General features: G+C 37.5%; 1 protein-coding gene across 3 annotated transcripts in view; it reads left to right on the top strand.

The window, feature by feature from the left end:
- The window catches only part of ST7 (suppression of tumorigenicity 7), a 136,122-nt gene that overhangs the window by 89,379 nt on the left and 27,007 nt on the right, over positions 1 to 19,736 (top strand). For all 3 annotated transcript variants that reach the window (XM_084205589.1, XM_084205590.1, XM_084205591.1), the window contains exons 4-9: positions 438 to 492; positions 1,086 to 1,201; positions 2,390 to 2,465; positions 4,213 to 4,367; positions 7,354 to 7,451; positions 19,392 to 19,506. In XM_084205589.1, the coding sequence (XP_084061715.1) occupies positions 438 to 492; positions 1,086 to 1,201; positions 2,390 to 2,465; positions 4,213 to 4,367; positions 7,354 to 7,451; positions 19,392 to 19,506 (615 nt within the window). The remainder of the gene's footprint in view (positions 1 to 437; positions 493 to 1,085; positions 1,202 to 2,389; positions 2,466 to 4,212; positions 4,368 to 7,353; positions 7,452 to 19,391; positions 19,507 to 19,736) is intronic.

Genomic DNA, 19,736 nt, shown 5'->3' with positions numbered 1-19,736 from the left:
AGATTCACAGTGATTTACAGCATTAGCTGGACAGTGATGTTTTTTGGAGAAATAACAAGTCCATGGGGACTGAGTTAATTGCTGTTTTTTCAGTGCAATAACTCAGTGTGATCCCTCTTCAGTTCTGCATTATGGTAAATGTGAGTCCTGGAACTAATCAGTATTATCTTGTCATGTGGCATTTGGGGCTTTGTTAGTGGTTATATGTCTGGAATGATTGCATTTGTTGACACTAATTTTTAATTAACTTCTTATTTAAGGAAGGAAGAACAGTCTGATTACCTTCATCTCAGTGCTCTTGATGGGTTTTTGCATTTGCACCTATAAAAAATAAGCCATTTGATAAGCCTCATTGTATGGTAACTGATTTTTTTATAAACCTCAAGTACCATTGTAATTTGTGAGAGATTAATTATGTGTGTGTCTGCTTCTTACAGAATGCAAAGTCTGGCGAAATCCTTTAAATCTGTTCAGAGGAGCTGAATATAATCGGTAGGTGCTACAAAATTACAGTTTTCAGGCCTAGTACTGGCTTAATGAGCTTAACTGTACTTTTCTATTGATTTAACTTAAGAGATGAAAAAACAAAATCAACTGTGTATAAATGCACTCATGTCATGTTTTTCTGTAATTCATAAAATGTTCCTGAATTAAAAGGAATTTAAATTCATGCTGATGCACTTTCTTATTTCTCTAATATTTGCTATTTCTCCAATTTTTGGCAACCTTATAAAAAAAGATGGAGTAACCTAAGTGTGTTGTATCTGGTGTTAATGCAGCATTTCTGTTCAAATCCGTTATAGCAAAAAACCTAATGAATTCCATGTAGGTTTCATTGAGTCCACATATATTTGAATATATGTGTTACCAAGTTCCAGTGTGTACTTTTCAACATCCTCATTAGCTTAGGCTCAGCTACCATTGCTCCATCCCAGTACAGTGAAATGCAATGTATATTGCTAGAAGATTGGCCAGGTGAACTTACTTGGCTATGCCTATCTCAGAGGTCTGGGATTCTTTTCTGGATTCGTTTTGCCAAGTGTGACCTCATTAACCAAAATGTCTCCTTGTTGGCATGTTTGCAGGTATACATGGGTAACAGGAAGAGAACCTTTGACTTACTACGATATGAATCTTTCAGCACAGGACCATCAGACATTCTTTACCTGTGACACAGATCATTTACGGCCTGCAGATGCTAGTAAGAGACCTTGTGAACAGCTGGATTAATAATAGATTAATGGCTGATTTAAACTGATGCAAGAAAAATTCAGTGAGACATCAGCTCTTTCGTGTAGATAAGAAAAGGCAAAAGTTTGATCATGCTGAGAAACCAGTGTTGTTGAATTTATAGTATTCTAGGTCTGAACAAGTATCTGTATATGTAAACAATCTAATTTGTGTTGCTGTGTTGTTCTGCTGTGTTGCTGGACTCATTCAAGATCATTTAAAAGCGTAAAGGCTTGTTCCTTTTGTCCTCTTTCTTGCAGTGGCTTCAAACATACATAGCTTAATTTGCCTCCAGCTGCAGTGCAGTAGGTTGAGTTACATTATCTAGGTTCCATTTAGTCTACACTGACAGAAGAGAGAGAGCTGATGTAAAATTTGAGACCTGTGTTTCATTCCCTGATGTAGTAAGGTCTGTAAAAAATGGGAACAGCACATTTACAACTGAATTCGTATAAGCAGCTTTAGTTGTGTGAAGCCTGTACTGTGAAGTCCATTTGCAGACTTTTATTCTACTAAAAATATACAACAATGATTTCAGTCATTAGAATTTGCCTCTGAAGAGATAAATCTTTATCTCTTAGGAAAGGAAAAATACTAACAGTTGAGTGCTCCATTCCGAAGGCATAGTTACATAGTAGAGCATATTTTGGTTTTTTGGCACATGTGCCATATTGTGGTTTTTTATCCATGTTTTGGATAAACATGAATCCTGTTTTCTGAACACAGTGATGTAATTATGCAGTGATAATATTAGCCTGTAAGTTGTTTCTATTTACCATTCACACAAAGCAACAGCTCGATAAGGAGCTAGAATAAGAACCCCAACTATCCCTTTATTGTTTTGTTCCCTGTGGAATCTGCTACACCAAGAGGAAGTGGCTGCTTGTCACCTCTATACTTGGCAACGCAGACAGACTGATATCTCAGCCAGACTTTCTCCTAGAAGAAAGTTTAATTAAATGAAAGAAGAAAAAACACTGAGTATTTGGGACAAAAGCTCCTGGTTTTTAATGTGTCTTTTTGAATGATAACTGAGCTATATTAAATGCTCGGTAGTGAGTTAGGCTGAGATCAATAAATTCTTTTGTTATAGTGCAGTAGATTCTCCTTGTTAATCCTTTAATAACTGATATTTCCTTCTCCTTTGTTTATTGAATAGTAATGCAAAAAGCCTGGAGAGAGAGAAACCCTCAAGCCCGAATTTCTGCAGCACACGAAGCTTTGGAATTGAATGAGTGAGTGACAACAACATTAACATTTATTTTCTGTCTTTTAAAAATCCATTTGATGATATTTTAAAGCTGGGGGTTTGCTGTAGTAATTTTTAACCACGATTAAAGGCCTGTCAAAGGAAGGCCTACAACAGAAGGAAACCAGCACAGCTGCATGTCGTGCTAGCTACCCAGAAGATCCTTAGGGTAGTGATGACAATGGAAGTCTTCCCATTGATGTCAGCAGGCTTTGGAACAGCATAGAAAAATGCTAATTAAGTTACCTCCTGATGAGCATATGAAATATGCATTTATAGGATGGAGAGTTCCCTTTTGGATTTCTCAGTCATCAAGAACAGAAGCAAGAAAGAAGAGACTCATAAACACATTCTGAAATACTCATTTCATAGTATGAGAGAACATGATGTAATTTGCTGTGACTTTTGGTCCTTGAGTCTGTTATTTATTTTTTCAATGAGAAGTGTAGTATTTTGAGATCCCACAATAAACTCAGTGCTGTGGTGATTTACTGGTGTGGCAAACTGTATAAATGTTGCTAGCATGCATAAAAGGATTCCCTTAGGTTGCTGAAGTGAGATTGCTACCTTCTAGAATTCCATAAACTGGAAAAAACATAAAAGAATTTTTTCATCTTGTGTAGCAATTTAACATGCAGCATTAAAGGGAAAAGCAAGCTATAAGCGTGTCTTACATTTCACAGAATTACAGAATGGTTGAGGTTAGCAGAGATTACTGGAGGTCAGTATGCAACCTCTCCCTTCAGACAGGGCCACCTACAATGCATTGCACAAAAACATGCCCAGGAGCCTTTTGAATGTCTCCAAGGAGAGAGACTTGACAACTTCCTTGGACAGCTTATACCAGTGCTCAGTCACCTTTACAGTAAAAAAAGTTGTTCTGAGATTCAGGGGTAACCTCCTGTGTCTCATTTTGTGCCCATTGCCTCTGGTCCTGTCACTGGGAACCACTAAAAGAAGCCTGGCACTTTCCTCTTTGCCACCTCACTGCAGGTATTTACAAACTTTGACAAATTCCCCCCAAAGCCTTTTCTTCTCCACACTGAACAGTCCTAGCTCTCTGAGCCTTCTCTCATGTGTGAGAAGCCCCAGTCTCTAATTGCCTTCATTAGACTCTCTGCATGTCCATGTACCCCTTGTACTGGGGAGCCCAGAGCTGGATGCAGCACACCCATGTGTGGCCTCATCAGGGCTGACTGAAGGGTAAGGATCACCTCCCTCAACCTGCTGAAAACACTTCTAGTGCAGCTCTGCTGCAAGGGCACGTTGCTGTTTTAGGTTTTTGTTTGGTCTGGGTTGGGTTTTCTTTGTTGTTGTTTTATCTTTACAACTACATATATAAGCCGTTCTTTTTATATGGCAAATGTTACAGCTCTGTTGATTCTTTTCATATCATTACAGTGAGGAATATGGTTTATATTAAAACAATAGTGCATTAAACTAGTCTTGATTTCCAGAAGGAGTTTTAGGGATGTAGGCTTAGTGAGACAGCTGCTTTACTTTCTGGGACAGTTGTCAGTAGGTGTACTCAAGGGCTGAGTGGTAGAGTACCTAAAAATGAGAGTCATGGTGTTGTTGACAGAATTATTATTCGTTGGAATATTTCATCAGAAAGGTACATGGAAAACGTCTCCTTGCCTCTGTATTTAGTACATCCTTTCCAGTCTGCATGTCTTCAAACAGTTTTTACATCAGGTACCTTTCTCATGGTTTTTCCTCTGATATTTTTGCAGATGTGCTACTGCTTATATTCTCTTAGCTGAAGAGGAAGCAACAACAATTGTAGAGGCAGAGAAGCTGTTCAAGCAGGCTCTGAAAGCTGGAGAGGGCTGTTACAGGCGCAGCCAGCAGCTACAGCACCATGGTGCCCAATATGAAGCCCAACACAGTAAGTTTTTTAGGAAGGAAAGAACTTCCAAAGAGTTCTTTGTATTTGGGGTTTTGGGGTTTTTTGTTTTCCCCCTAAAAACTATGCACTCAGTGTTTGACATCGGCTGGAATGTGATCCTAGAGCCAGACTGTTCTGTTTTAGTGTTTTTGCTTGATTCTGTTGCTGAGATGTCAATGCTCAGATTACAGGTGTACCTTTATTTGTCATGGCAGAAGATGCATAAGCATGTACTTAACAGAAAAGAAAAGGTATCAGAGCCAAAGAGATATGGCATTCAAAAAAAGCTGAGCACCCGTTAAGGAAGTTGCCTTTTTGCAAACTGGGCTCATGTTGTGAAAAGGCAGTATAGAATGGTGGAAATGGGAGTGAAGTGATGCTTTGCCTGCTTTTTTCCATCAGCTCTGGGGGTAAATGCTTACACTGTGTTGTTCTGTGTAAAAGTTAATGAGCCCCATTAGCCAGTGGGACATTGGAAGTTAGTTGCATTTATTAAGAAAGGTCACAGAAACATAAAATTTAAAAACTGGAGTAAGAAAGTGCTTTAATTGGAAGTCTAGATTTTTATTACTTTTCTAAAAAGTTTGAATAAGCAGGTTTATCTGCTGTGCTATTTATTAGATACTGCTTAAATTTAAGAAAATACATTCACTGACAGTAAATGACTATAAAGATAATAAAGAAAACAGTCAACGTTATTTCTAGACTACAGTGGATACCTTAGGCAAAATTAACACAAATTAATTACATAAATACAAGCACTAGCATACTTTTGGGCATCTTCAGGTTTCTCAGGACCTGATTTCACAGCCTCTGGCTATCCTCCATAATTTGAAGATTACTGATAAAAATTGTATATAGTAAAATTGTCTGTGATCCCTAGTTTCAAATGTGTATGCAAGTCTATACCAGAAAACCCGAGGTTTCCTAAAGCTTGGGGATAGTATTTAAACATTTGTTATTTTGTAAAATCATATTTAGGATGATTTATTCATTTTTGTTGAAAGTAAAAATAGAAAGCGTCTGAGCCCTTGAAGCAATTTTTGGGCTCTAGCAGGCTTATGGTTGTCTGTGAAACCTTAATTTGTGCAATTAATCCATCCTGAGTGCAAGAATTCTAGGAAAAGTACACAATAAATGGTTAGTGAGCACTGTCATGATGTTTTTGTCCAAGGTAACCTTGGAAAGTTTGTGCAGGCAGATAGAAGTATGGTATTTCTGTAACCTGTGTGTGCTAGGTGGCTGCTGTCATCATCAGATTTGACACCCTTCAGTACTGCAGCAGAGGAAGTAACCATTGAATCACAAAACTAAGTGCACTGTCGCAGAACAGGGAGGCTGAAAAGTGACTGCCAGCTCTGACCATGTCTTCAGGAGGGACTAGATCATCCCACTGTTCTGTACAACTCAGTCTCGCCTTGAAAATGTCAGTGTGCACCCACAGAAATTAGAGAATCTCCAGCCTCAGGTGTTGCCTTGGACGCAGGGACTTCACATAGAATTCTTTTGATGATATGCTAGACTTCTGCATGGTTTACAAAGGTGGAGAGGAGGGACTGTGGAGGAGGGACATGTGTTGCAGTTCCATGGTTCTGAGAAGTCCTGCATTCCATTTCTGGTCTTTAGAGTTAATTCTGGAATGGAGAGTAGACATTTCATCTTTTAAAGGTGAAATACATTAATCCCTTGAACCACAGCATATTATGTTTCTTTTTATTCACGTGTTCCACCTCCTTCCTAAAATAATTTGTTAAACCATAAAGAGTAAATAATGACTTTGAGTACCCAACTTGCCCTCTTTCAGAAGGTGACTACTTATTAAAAGCAAGGGCAGTTTTATTTTTAAGGTTGCTCATGTTAGGCATCCCAAGTCATTAGTAACCTCAGAGAATTTTGGCCTGAAAAAATATCTTGATTTCATAGTAAGTGGATGCCTTTTGACCATTCCTGCTCAAAATCCTGAAAAGAAGCTTAACCTGAAATGTATACCTCATAGCACATTACATAAACATGTTGAAGCAGATGTAACTAATAAATTGTATATTAAATATATAGGAATCAATAGAGAGATAAGGAATTAGGTAATACAGAATACAGCTAAAGAAATTCTTCTTTCTTTTTTTTTTCCTCTAAAGTAAGTCCTTTTGACCTGCTGCTTAACCTATTTGAAAATTTTACTCACACCTTTAAAACCATTTGTAGGTACTTGGAATGTTTTCAGCACACATGTTGTTCTTATTATGAAAGGCTTGAAAATGTAAGGAATAGGCTAAAATCTTAACAGAGCACATGCTATACACAAAGATAATTTGTAGCAGGTGTATTACATTTTCATGATTCAGTAATTTTATAGATTATTATCTGTCCACTCATTTCCTGTTGGTCCAGAAGCATTTGAAGAGTTCACATTCGAAGTGAATGATAAGTAAGGAGTAAGAATTCTCCAAGAGAGTAATTATAACTGCTTTTCAGTTTCTGTCGTCTTTGCTGTTAGGGAATCTTCCGGCACACAGGACTATCATATCTGAAATACATTAATTTGCCATCCCTAATTAGTGGTGTGAGGAATTTGAAGATGGTAATTGGGTAATAAATAAAGGCTGTAAACCAAAAGTTCAGGGTATACTTTTTTTCTAATCATTAAGAGAAAGATTCTTAGGAGCATGAGGATTTGCTTTAATACTTCTTTTTGACAAGCATGTACATAACTGTACCTTCAGATCTGCTTATATTTCACCAGTGCAAGGCCAACCCTAGAGTACTTATTTGTGCCACTGTGTATCTGTGTATCTATTTCCAGTGATTTCAGTTCTATTATGCCACATCTAAATCTTCAGATTTTGGTAACATTTTATTAAAATTCTTGTGAAAGCACTGATGGTAGTGAGTAAGAAAAAAATGAAAAAAAACTGTGTTTCCTTTTATGTTGGAATACTCAATGAACCTTTGTTTTATCTTCATGCTGTTTCTTTTTCCTCTTATGCAGGAAGGGACACCAATGTGTTAGTATATATTAAAAGAAGGCTGGCAATGTGTGCAAGGAAGCTGGGAAGGACCAGGGAAGCAGTGAAAATGATGAGAGATGTGAGTTCGGATTTCTTTTGCATGTGATATTTACATAATTGTAGTATAGAAATTATACATTTTCTTGCAAGTTAGCAGCCACTCCTACTTCAGTCAGCACTGCTGATATCTCTTTTGTATGTGTAATGTACGTAAAGACTAAGTGATCATTTATTTTATAGGGTTATGAAAGCAATATCAAAAAAAAAAGATGGATGGTTACTCATGCAGACTGAATTTCCCATCCTGGTACATGTGCAATGAAGTGCAATCTTTAATTACTTGATCATGAAGTTAGTAATATTTTTTTTGTCTGAGCCATGTGATGAATGTTGCTAACTTTATTAGCAGGTCTTAAGTATTCTGTTTTCTCCTTCAAAGCTGCAGTTTGGCTCTGTGTATTGCTTGTGTCACACTGTTCAGCTCTGAGGGTGTTATTTATTCGTGCAAAACCTATCACTGGAAAGTCAAACCCCACGTTATGAATCTGTAATTAACTGAACCCCCTCTGAGATGGAGGCTGACTGTGTTCTGTCTTTGTAGGCAGGAGAGGGAGCTTCCAGTGGTAGTTATAAGCTACAAAGTGCACACTTGAAATGCTGAACAGTAGCTGTTTTGGAGATGGCAGAAGGGGCAGCTGTTCACATTAGGCAGTGTATGTGTTTCAAATATGTAAAGTGCTCAAATTTAGATGTAGCAGTGAATGCCCAGAATTTCTTTCAGTGATATTCCTAGGATGCAGATTGTGAACACAGTTCTTTGAGGAGGTGACTTATATCACCTGAGGTAGCAAGTCTGTGACAGAAGGAGGAATGGAGTCCTACACCTCTGGGCAAATGATGGTGAAACTACCTCCCAGTTTCCTTTGATTCTTACACTTCATATTCCAGCTCCCACAAAAAAAAGTGGAAGAGATTAATCCAGCAAGATACATAGTTCCGCAAACTGGGATGCAGGTGTCAAGTTTTAAATGCACAAAATTAAATCCCAGACTGGAATGAAGCACCTGTAAAGTGTGCTTTAGGCAGCTCAGATGAATGGTCCAGGAACCTGCCTAGTGAAAAGGGAAATTCTTGTTACGTGTCAGTGGGAATTTTAATGTAAAAAGGAAAGTGACTTTCTCTGGAGCTGAGCCACTTGCATCAGGGGCAGTAGGGCAAGTGTGTTTGCCAGCTTGGAATCCAGGACTTAACGTCTTCTCCTGAAACTGGACACTCATAAGCATTTTTTGAAAACACTGAGCAGAGTTCACAATAATAATGCAGGTTCTCATCCTGAGTATCTACAGATGCCAAGTGGTGATTAGCTTTGTTTTCTGACTCTTGCTGGGGCTCTTCAGGCACACAACTCTCAGTCTCCAGAACCACTAGAATCCCAGACAGAGTTGTTGAAAAAGAGCTTGTCAAAAAAACCATCCATTGTACAGCTAGGAGTGTGAGAAAGAGGGATGAGGAAGAAAGACCTGGTTTAGCAGTCTTCTGGTCAGCTGGGAGAATGTTGATTTCAAAAACACTGTTTTCAGTCCAGCCAGCTCTGCTGATTCTTCATGAATTTTGTTACACAAGCACTGTGGGACAAATACTGAAATGTTTTTGGGACAGACATTGGAATTCTAAGTTCTGGCATTAATACACAAGAAAGATAAAATTTTGAATTTCCCCTTCAAATATCACACATCATAATTATGGCAAATTCTGGAGCTTACTATGGGCTGCTAAATGTGTTTTGAGATTTGTAGATAGGGCTATGGGGAACAGATACTCTGTGAAGCATTCTTTTGCTCATGTCAATATGTATGGATAGTTGTGTATGCAGAGCACTTGGTCTGGGGACTTGGGTGGTCTGTCTAGTCCTAGATTTCTTATGCAAAGTGCGAAACAGAGCTTTGATTAGTGAAGGACTTAATTTTTCACTAGAGATAAAATTGTTTGAAATTTATAAGCAAAATAGAAAATCGTTGAAGTTAAGTACAACGTGGATTTCGAGAGGCAGCAAATAACAGGGAGACAAAGTCATCAGTTATTAGACACTTTAAAACAAAAAACACTCTTCAACAGGAATGTTTTGTTAAAATGAAAGGACTGGATGGAAGACAAAGGAGGTATCAAGATGGAATTTCATTTTAGAGAGTTTCAACTCAGATCAATGCATTCTGTGTTTTTCCACATAGAGACACTGAGCCAAATTCTCAGAACTGAATTAGGTACCTTTACAGCTCTTCATTTTAAGCAAGCAGAGCTGAGAATTAGCAAGTCTCCAGATGAAATATTAAAGCAGCAGTAACTCTAGGTCACAGCTCCAGTATGCTGGGAGCAAGATAAGGGTCAAGTCAGCTTTGCAGATGCTTCTCCTAGACTGGCTTGGAGCTACTTATTTCTGATGAGTGCATATCCTCCATTTCTTCATAGAAGCCATAAATAGTACACTTATGGAGAGTTTTGAAGAACATGAATCTGTCATTGAAGGTTTCTTTGTGATTGATGAGGAAGGAGATGAATTTATTCATCCTAAAAAGAATACGAAGAATATGTTGGCTGGGGACTGCTGAATCTAACATCAGGGAAAAGAGGGTGGAGGCCCTGTTTGTGTTTGAAAGATTGAAAACAGGTTTCTCAAGACATGGAACATGATGGAAATGAAGTGTTAAGAGGTTCATGACACCATCTGGGAAATATGATTGGGATGTAGTGAGTCTTTGCCACTTCGAAAAAATAAAATACTTGAGAGTGTTTAATTTATTGCATATATGAGGCCATCTTGAGGACATTACTGATGGATTAGTTTGTCTTACTTGAATTTTTTGTAAGAAAAGACTGAGATCCTACGTAAAGCACCTTAATGGAAGGAAAATGAGCTGTTGGTGACTTAAATAAGAGTTTTATTTTATAGTTATATACACTGCTGATAGGAAAATCATATTTCTTAATATTATATTGAAGGAATTTAAAACCAGGGGCTTTTTTAAAAACTGATTTTAAAAACTGTTTAAAATCAAGGGTGCTTTAATTTTAAAAAACTGGGTAGGAATATCTGTTGCTTCTGTGATTGATTTTGAGACAGTATTTTTTTGCTGGCTTTGTTGCTTGGGCATAATTCATGCAGTTGAATTAATGAGAATTACAAACCTGTAGTTTCCATGGAAGCATGTAATGGAATCATACATAGGTGTTGCTTTTGCTTGTATTTCTGATGATAATTATTTACTATATTTTGCTATAGAAACCAGGCAGCTGTCACTATTTGTATATATTGAGTTAACTTGTGATCTCATTTTGATTAGTATATTGTTGGAATAACTCCAATGCAGTCAACAGAATTATTCCAGTTTTATTATTGTTTATACAGAGCATGATATGGTCTGTGAGGGAACTAGATTGCTTTTACTGTCCCCGAGGAGAAAGTCTACAGTGCTTGTTGTTTTATTTGTTGTGCTGATTATGTTAGGAGGATTTTTTGTAGTTTGTTCTAAACGATGTTGGAGGATTTAGTATGTGCAGAGGCAAAAGGCCATAATGGTGGCTGTGAGTAGTCTTTAGTATTGCTTGTGTTGAATCTTCCTTGTGGACAATGTTGCAAGCCAGTGGTGGTGATGAGCAAGGGTAGCTTTTTGTGCCACCTGCTTTCCATCTGCTCTTTTCAGAATCCCTCACCATTACAATGGTAGAAAACAGGAATGTGCTAAGTTTGCATCTTGTGTTTTTCATTGATTGAAAACAGAGAGGATGTGGAGGGTATGCAAAGGCACTTCCCTCTCTGCTTTGTGGGCGACTGAGTCAGTGACTGCACGACTGAATTCAGGGGCAGGCCCACACAATTCTTAACTGGGTCACTGGAGTATCCACATGAAAATGTACCATGCAAGAAAATGAATTGTCAAATTCATTGGAGCTCCTTGGGATTGTTCTGGAGAATATTTGGTGAAACAAGCTTTAATTGAAGGGAGATATATGTTTATGAAAGAGAAGGGTGGCAGGCAAAAGGTACGCTAGTAGACAAAGCGAGTGGAAGTTCTTAACTGCTTCCTCTTTCAGAGAGAAGATGAAAGAAACTCATTCTAGAAACTCATTCTCTTGCCCCATGGGCATGCACTTCCTTGAAGATTGCTTTGTGTTCTTATTAAGTACATATTTCTGGAATTGCAACTTGCTCTGTGCTCAGCAACTTTGTTCAGAATTGAGTGAGGTCTAGGGAAGGAAGAGGGTCGCCCGGTCTTCCTTAAGTCTGGAGAAGGAAAGAAAAAGAAACGCTTCTTCAGGGTCAAAAAAGGGTGTTTTATTTCTAGTCTAATATCAATCATATCTGCTGAGAAATTACTCTTCAGACCACAATAAAGGCCCTAGAAGTCTGCTTCTATATATTTAGCTCTGAGAACCTTGCTGAGGATATTTCAGTTGAATGTGTTTTTGTGTTCATCTTGGTCACCTACGGTCACTATTTTATGCCACAGAGGAAACCTAAGCAGCTTGTATTGTCAAGAGTGCTGCATACTTTTCCATTGGCTGCATGAAAAGTTATGTAAACAGTTGGGCTGCCCTAAGCGTCTGAAATAGTTTAAGAGGTTATGTTACTTGAAGGGTTTGAAAGGGTACTCAACCACACTAAATCATTTGTAATTATATGGGCAGGTTGGGTTTTTATCTTCTTCTGATCAGTTGTATTAGTGATTTTTGCTGGTATGATAGTTCTGCAAATCTAGCATACTTTTTGGCAACTTCTTTTGCTGAGCTTTGAATAAGGATTTCTATTCAAGATTCTGTTGAATTCTGTATTCTTGTGTGCATTGCTGATTACTTTTTGAGTAAGACATACATGTAGCCAGAACAGTGTTCTGCACCTCAAATAATCAAGTTGTGTAAAACAAAGTGAGTTCTTGTTCCTAATACAGATGTTATGATCCCTAGCAACTTAGTAATACAATTTCTGCAGCTACTTGCATGACAGCTACTGTCTGTCTCTCCCAAATGCTCCTGTGCTTGAGGCGAGGATTAGTGAGTCAGACTCTTTGGCTTGTGTTACACAGGTCAGGTTAGGCAGGCTGCTCTGCTGTGAGTGCAATTCTAGTTTTATTAACATCTGTAGCAGTTGTTTCAAGCACCATTTATTAAAATTTGAAGGGAAGGTACTTGGTTCAATGAGACCAGTGTTATCTCATAGATTTTACTGTTCTTTACTACTATGCTTTTACATATATTTTGCTACTCCTGTAAATGGTGACTTTGCCAGTCTCCACCACAGATAGGTATCTTCAGTTAATTCTTTTTCTGATCCACGAACACTGCAATAATGGCAAGTGATGAATTCTGATTTTAACATTTTCATATGTCTCTATATTCAAATACAGTTTGTTTGTTCACAGATTCACATGATATGGTAGGTGGGTAGAGCAAGTTGGAATATCCCTCATTTCAGTGGGCTCTTAAAATGGAGACTTCTGTGATTCCCCTAATGATGTTTATCCCTTCCTTTATCTTCACATGACTCAGACCCCTCACTTTTAGTCATGATTGTGATTCTGCCCAGAACTCTCAAAAGCTAAAAATTTGGTGACTACTACCTAAACTGACAATAATGTTTCTCTTATAAATTACAGATTTCCAGCATTGTGATTCTATTAAGATAGGATATTGTCACATAGTCTTGGTGGGAGGCCTGGTAACTGGACTCCTTTTTGTCTATCTTGCATTAGTCAATATTCAGAGGCTTGTATGATACTTTAATTATGGTCTTCCATCTCTTTGGATCATCCTAGCTCATTTTTGAGCTCCTAGATAATTTCCTCACTTTTTTCACTTAAAAATCCACTTCTAAAAATATGTCAGTTTCTGAAAGAAAGTACTTCAGGATGTTCTTTCAAGGATTAATTCTGCTTCTCTCTGCTGCTTTTGCCACCTCTTAGTAGCCACATTTACTTTCAGGGGGAATTAGATGTATTTAATATGAATTTTCATGAGCAGGTTGTTTCTAGTAGATGGTATCCGTGCCCTCAGCAGGGGGGTTGGAACTAGATGATCTGTAAGATCCTTTCTAAGCCAAAACATTCTGTCAATGTGTGATGCAAATAAAGGATTTTTTTTCAGCCGGCCTGCGAGTAATGACTTTATTTTCATTCTTTATAAAGTTATTAATGTTTGAGGTAACAAACATCATTATAATTTAGAACTGTTACATGTTTTATATAACATGATTGTTTAGTAGTAAGTATAAAATCTGGAACAACTTGTGCTCTTCTGGGTTCATGCCACATCTGTCACTAAAATTCCCTTTATTCCAGAAGTACATTCATTTCTTACAGCATAGTCCAAATAACAGCATTTTCATATTGTATTCCTTAAAGAACTTGTCATACTCTAAACACTTTAATCCTCCAATTAAGAGAGAACAAAAAAGCTTCATGCTCTAACATATTTCCTTAAAGTTTGCATATTTAGTAAGATTATTTTTCATTTCATTTTCTCATTGTTAATCCTACACTGAAGAGAAGTCATATTGTCTTTGAATGTTATGTAGCACTAGGTCTAAATTCAAGTTGAAAATAGAATGTTGGCAAATTATAAACCCATGCCACCCCAGAGTTAGTGTGAACTGGAGCTGGGTCTCTTTTCTGACACTCCAAAGTTGTCAAATTTCCTGAATCCCACATATGAGGAAAATACAAGGATCCTACTGCTAATCATTTCCAAACTTCAAAACAACAGGATCTGATGGATTTGATTTCTTAGCTGGTATCCTCTCTGAGCTGTAAAAGGGTAACTGTAGAGCTGCTTCCAAACAAATCAGTAATCATTTACCAAAAGGAATGCAGTACTTAAAGGAATTAATGAATTGACAGAATCCTGCTTCTGCTATAATTAAGCAGAACTTTGATTCAGGTAGGTCTAGTGAATTTTAGATACTTTTCCAACTCCAAGAGCTATGATGTGTTTTTATCATATGAATCCCACTCATAAAGAGACAGCGGTGGAATGAGTTGCATTTTTAGGACCAGGAGTTAGACTCATTTTTAAGCATCTGAGGCTTTTTGTATGCTAACTTTAGTCTACTGACGTTGTTTCTGCCCTTCTGTCCTTGCCAGTTGAGCTGGCCAGGAGAACAACTTAAGAATTAGTGTATCTAATTAGACATCAGAAGGTCAACATGGAGTGACATGTTGCCAATGCCTCAAGCCCAGGGTGAGCTTCAGTCAGGGCTTAGACATCTGAAAGATCATTTGCAGACAATGAAGCTCAGAGAAATGGAAACTTCTGTTTTTCTATTCAGAAATGGTTTGGAGTTTGATCTTTCCCACCCTTGTTCAGTTAATCAATTAGGGTCATATACCCGTAAGCAGTTTATGCAAAGCACTTGTGAAGATGCCAGTGCTATCCATCCTGTGTTCTTGGTCCTTCAGTTTTGGTAGACAGCTGCACCTGAAAGATGGCAGCCTCAGTCATTCTTTCTTTAGGAGACAGTTTTCCATTTCAGATACCCGCTGCAGAAACATATGCACTAATAACTAAAGTTGTAGCAGTTTCACTGTTTGCATTGAATTCCCCTTGTTTTCTTGTTGTCTCTTTATTTTGAGATAAATTCACACTTCCTTTTTATGAATGCATTCAGTTGAATACATTGATGTGACAAATGTTACTGTTTGTTTGTGGAGAAGATAGGAGTACAATCAGTAATGAATGATTGCATGCCCTGCCCATAAAATTTTTGACCATGCATACAGTCATAACGCAAATGGAGAATAAATGTGTCGACAGCAGGTTATATATAACATTAGTCATTTGTCTACCTTTGTATTCCCTTGAGTCCTGAGGTCTAGTTGTAGGCATAAGCTGGAGGTTATAGTGGGTTTCTACACAAATAATGTTTCTTGGTTGATTGATTCATGATGTTAGTGTTGTCACAGGAAGAATAATGGCTGCAGACATTAAAGCTACATTCCTTGAAAATGTTTTAAAAATTAGATCTAAATGAAAATGCCAATAACTGAAATACTCTCAGTTAGGGAATCTTCTTCAATAAATGTCCTTTGGGAGATGAAACTTGTTCCTCATCCAACAAATCGGATGAGGATTTCTTTGTACCATAAGGTATTTTTTCCAATCATCATTTTTTCATATCCATCACAAAATCATTGAACCTGCACCCTGTAATGTGAATTGAAGTGAGTCTGGGAATAGGGTGCTTCTGTGACTAGTGTTCAGATATGTTCAGATTGTGTCAGACTTACTTTCAGAATTTTTCTGCAAACTTAGATTCCCAAAATATTATTTATCTAAAAAATTTAAAACTGAATTACCTGCAAAACTACCTTTTCTGTATATTTGCAGTATACATAATGGATCTTTCAAAGAAAAGCAGGTCCACTTTCTACACCTGTGCCTATTTTCCCCCGAATGCACAGAGCAATTGGAAGGGAATATGTACAAACCCCGCTCCAGGTCTGACTTTGATCTCCAAAAAGTATTTTGACCAATAGAAGTTCCAAGTAAAATCCTTGTGAACATAGGTTTGGCATGATATGTTCAACAGCTGTTTGAATATCTTCATGTTGTAAGGAGGGAATACATTTATAGCCATGTGGTGTCTGCATTCACATGGTATGAAAATTAGTTTAGCTCAGTGGAACACTTCTCTTTAATGCCAGCCAAGAAACCAATTAGCTTGAATTTTACAATGGCATTTTTAGTCCTAAGTAGTGTATATGTGAAATGCTGTAGTGCTCAGCAAATTTTGAGTGCTGAATTTGGTGGCTGTCTCTTGAGGTCTGAAGGTGTGGAGAGAGATGATAGCAGACCCTTCATCTTGTCTTGAAGTGCAGTGCTTGCCACTCAAATAAAGCTATTTCTCACATTACAGTAAAGTAAAAATAATTTAAATTTATAAGCCAAGTGATCTGGCAAATACTGGTCTGTAACTTTGCAGAAAATAAATCTTTGGGTGCAAAGGGATGTCTGTGCCTCTTAAACTGGAGGCCCAGTTAGAGCTCCATGATGTACAGGTCTGGGGAGCTCAAGGGTGTGTTTTTCATCTTGTGTTTGGGAATAATGTGTCCATCTTTACGTCTCTGTGTGGAACATGAACCAGCTTCCCCTTCATCTGCTAGGGAGGGCAGCAAGCTCAGTCTCTCCCACTGCTCCTCAGCATGACCCAGTATGTGGCCTTCCCTGACCAGCCACCAGCCCTGTGTGGCAGTTTTTTCTTTCCCAGTGTTTGCTTTCACTTTGAGACCTGAAAGATGACCTGTCATAATATTCTTCCATCCAAGTGGCTTTACTTTCTGGCAGGTTTCTCAGTAAACAAATTTTTATTGTGACTGGAAATTATTTGCATTGAGAACTAGAAACTCTGCATCCAGATATTACAGAAAAATGAGTTCATGTCTTCTTTTTCTTTTTTTTAATAGCAAACATGCTGTCATTTATGCACAGTCAGTGTACAAATAGATGAGTGGTTACTTAGAGGTGTTTTATTTTTGAGGCTACAGCATTAACTGAGTTCAGTATTACTGGGTTGGACTTCTTAACGCTCGACCTTTCCCAGATGAAACCTTTATTAACACTTCAGTTTGGAGGCCTGGCAGTCCAGACAGGAATAAGTGACCTTTATCCCTCTGCTGTCTGAGACAGCCTTTATCACTCTGACAGAACCTAATTAAAATAGCAAAAAAAAAAAAAATTATCAGTGAGTGATGTCAGTGAGAAGCAGAGAACCAGAGTAAGAGCTTTTACTGGCCAGAGTACATCTATAACTAGCAGCTATTCCCTTCTCTTCACTGATGGAGGGAATGTTATTTTGCCAGCCGTTATTCATTCTCAATGAGCAGGGATAATCTTTCTTAATCCCTTAGAGAGGTTTCTTTGCAAGATGTTCATTTTGAACTTTAAATCACATGTATGTAGAGCCAGATTCTGTCATACTCTTTCCTGCCAAATAGTAGCTTCCTCTCTTAAAAATCCAATAGTGAGTAAGGACAAGAATGAAGAGAAGTAGACTTAATGATGGATCTTTAGCTAATGAATCCAATTAAATGAATTTTCACCTGCGCTTACTTCTCTTCACAAACAATGACTTAAACTTTTTATTTTATTCTCAAACCCTTTCACTTAACCTGAGTATCAAGATCTCAAGGTCTCTGGTCTTTTTTTTTAATGGAGGAGAAAAGCTTTGCAGTTTTGTTTGTTCTCTTTTTCATAGGTTCAGCTCCTACCAATGAAGCTGGGAGTTTATGGCCATCCCCATGCCATTAACATGAGAAGTTCAGTAGCCTCTTTCAGCTGCTCTCTCAGTGATCCTGATTCTCACCAGAAATTTATATAATCAGTTAAATAAAACACTGCCATTCTTGCCTGTCATCTTCTAATAACCCTCAAACTGCAGCAAAGCCAGTGTTATTCTAGAAGGACAAATTTAGAGCCTTAAGGTCAGAATAGTTCCTCCATTAGCTTATACCAGACCATTTCACAAGAACAAAATTCTCTGTGCTTTGCTTCTCTGTTTACCTGTTAAGGTCTCTTTTCTTAACAGAGTGAAGAAGCTCCAGTGCATTACCTTTTTCTCATTTTTTTAAGTTCTTGGTGAATATCCATCCCTCGTTTCAATTCTTTTTACTTTTATCTTATCTGTTTGTGAGATTAAGGTTTGCTGGTTCTCATCAGTTTTACTGTTTACATCTTGAAAGGTAGGTTTATTAACTCTCAGAGTTTTCAGATCTGGCTTATTATTTTCAAATAGAGCAAGGCTGACCTTGAATCATATTCTTTACTTGGCATATTACAGTATTTCTGTTCTCATAAATCCTATCAGAGAGATGTAAATTTTAGTGTTTCCCTGCAAGTTCCTGAGAAGCAGTGTTAATATCAGCTACCCCAGTTCTTCACTGTCAGGGACTTTTTTGTGCTGAATCTACATCACAAAAGCAGTTAAACAACCATAGAGGGTACACAAGGAAGCAAGCATCTTCTTCAGTTCTTTAGAGAATCACTCTGACAATAAAAAATATTGTTTAATCAATTCTGCAGTAAAAAACATGGATGGTTCTTATAGGTGTGACTTAAAAAAAGAGATGCACTTGAGTATCAGCTTCATCCATTTGATATGCAGATGCTGAAACTGCGGATATCTCAAAACAAATTCCTGCTATCTCTCAATGGCTTAGGTAATAAAGTGAAGACACTTATGTGTGAAAAGATTGGATTATTTTAACTCCATATTTCATTCAGTTTGTCATACAAGATGTATTCCCTAGTTATGGTGTTTGGTTTGCATAAGCTTTACCTTTCCTATTGTTGCTCTTTTCTTTTCTTTTCTTTTCTTTTCTTTTCTTTTCTTTTCTTTTCTTTTCTTTTCTTTTCTTTTCTTTTCTTTTCTTTTCTTTTCTTTTCTTTTCTTTTTTCTTTTCTTTTCTTTTCTTTTCTTTTCCCTCTTTCTCTTTCTCTTTTTTTTTATGTTGGCCACAATTGCAATTGTGTTCTTGAGTATAAACAATTACAAATCCTGGTATCACATACCTGATAATATGGTTGCATATGTGTAAGCTTCTCTATGTAAGTAAATATGTAACATCTCTAATTTGATGTTATTGTGGTTTTTCAATGTATTTTGTGGTTTTATCAGAGAGGTGCTTGATTACATACTACTGATACACTGGCAGTACACTGGTGAGGATTTTTCCCCAGAACAGTAACTCTTTTTCACTTTGAAGAAACCTGTTCATTGAAGGAGAGTTATGTGTTCAGATAGCTGGGTTGTTGGATTTGACTAATGACATCCTATACAAGCATGTCTTGACAAGAACCTGACCTTGTATCCGTTATGAGCTCAGAAATTTCTGAGATAATTGTGAGCTTTGGGAAAGAACTAAGAGCAAGGGGAACTGAGGAATTTTAATTTGGTGTTGTCTGTTTCAATGCATTTTGAACAAGAAACCCTTCTCCATTTTAATAGTCTAACCCTTTTATATGTTATTGATTGTAGTTGATGAAGGAGTTTCCCCTGCTCAGCATGTTCAACATCCACGAAAACCTGCTAGAGGCTTTGCTGGAACTGCAAGCATATGCAGACGTCCAGGCAGTCTTAGCAAAGTATGATGGTAAGTTCAAATAAGTATTTGTATTTTCTCTAGGTGGTACACACAGAAGAAATATATTTAAGTCAAACTCCTAATATTTAGGAAACACTGTAATTAAATTGATAGGCATGAGCTTCATACATGCCCTTACACGTTCCTTTATCCAAAGATTAAATACTGTGCATTTTTTCTGCCAGCCCATGCTGAAATCAGGGTAATGGCGCTCACTAGCAGCTCCCCTGTGCTTTCTT

The sequence above is a fragment of the Fringilla coelebs genome (assembly GCF_963513975.1).
Source record: "Fringilla coelebs genome assembly, chromosome: 5".
NCBI lineage: Eukaryota > Metazoa > Chordata > Aves > Passeriformes > Fringillidae > Fringilla > Fringilla coelebs.
Note: the sequence above shows the minus strand (reverse complement) of the source record. Positions and strands in the feature narration are given on the sequence as shown.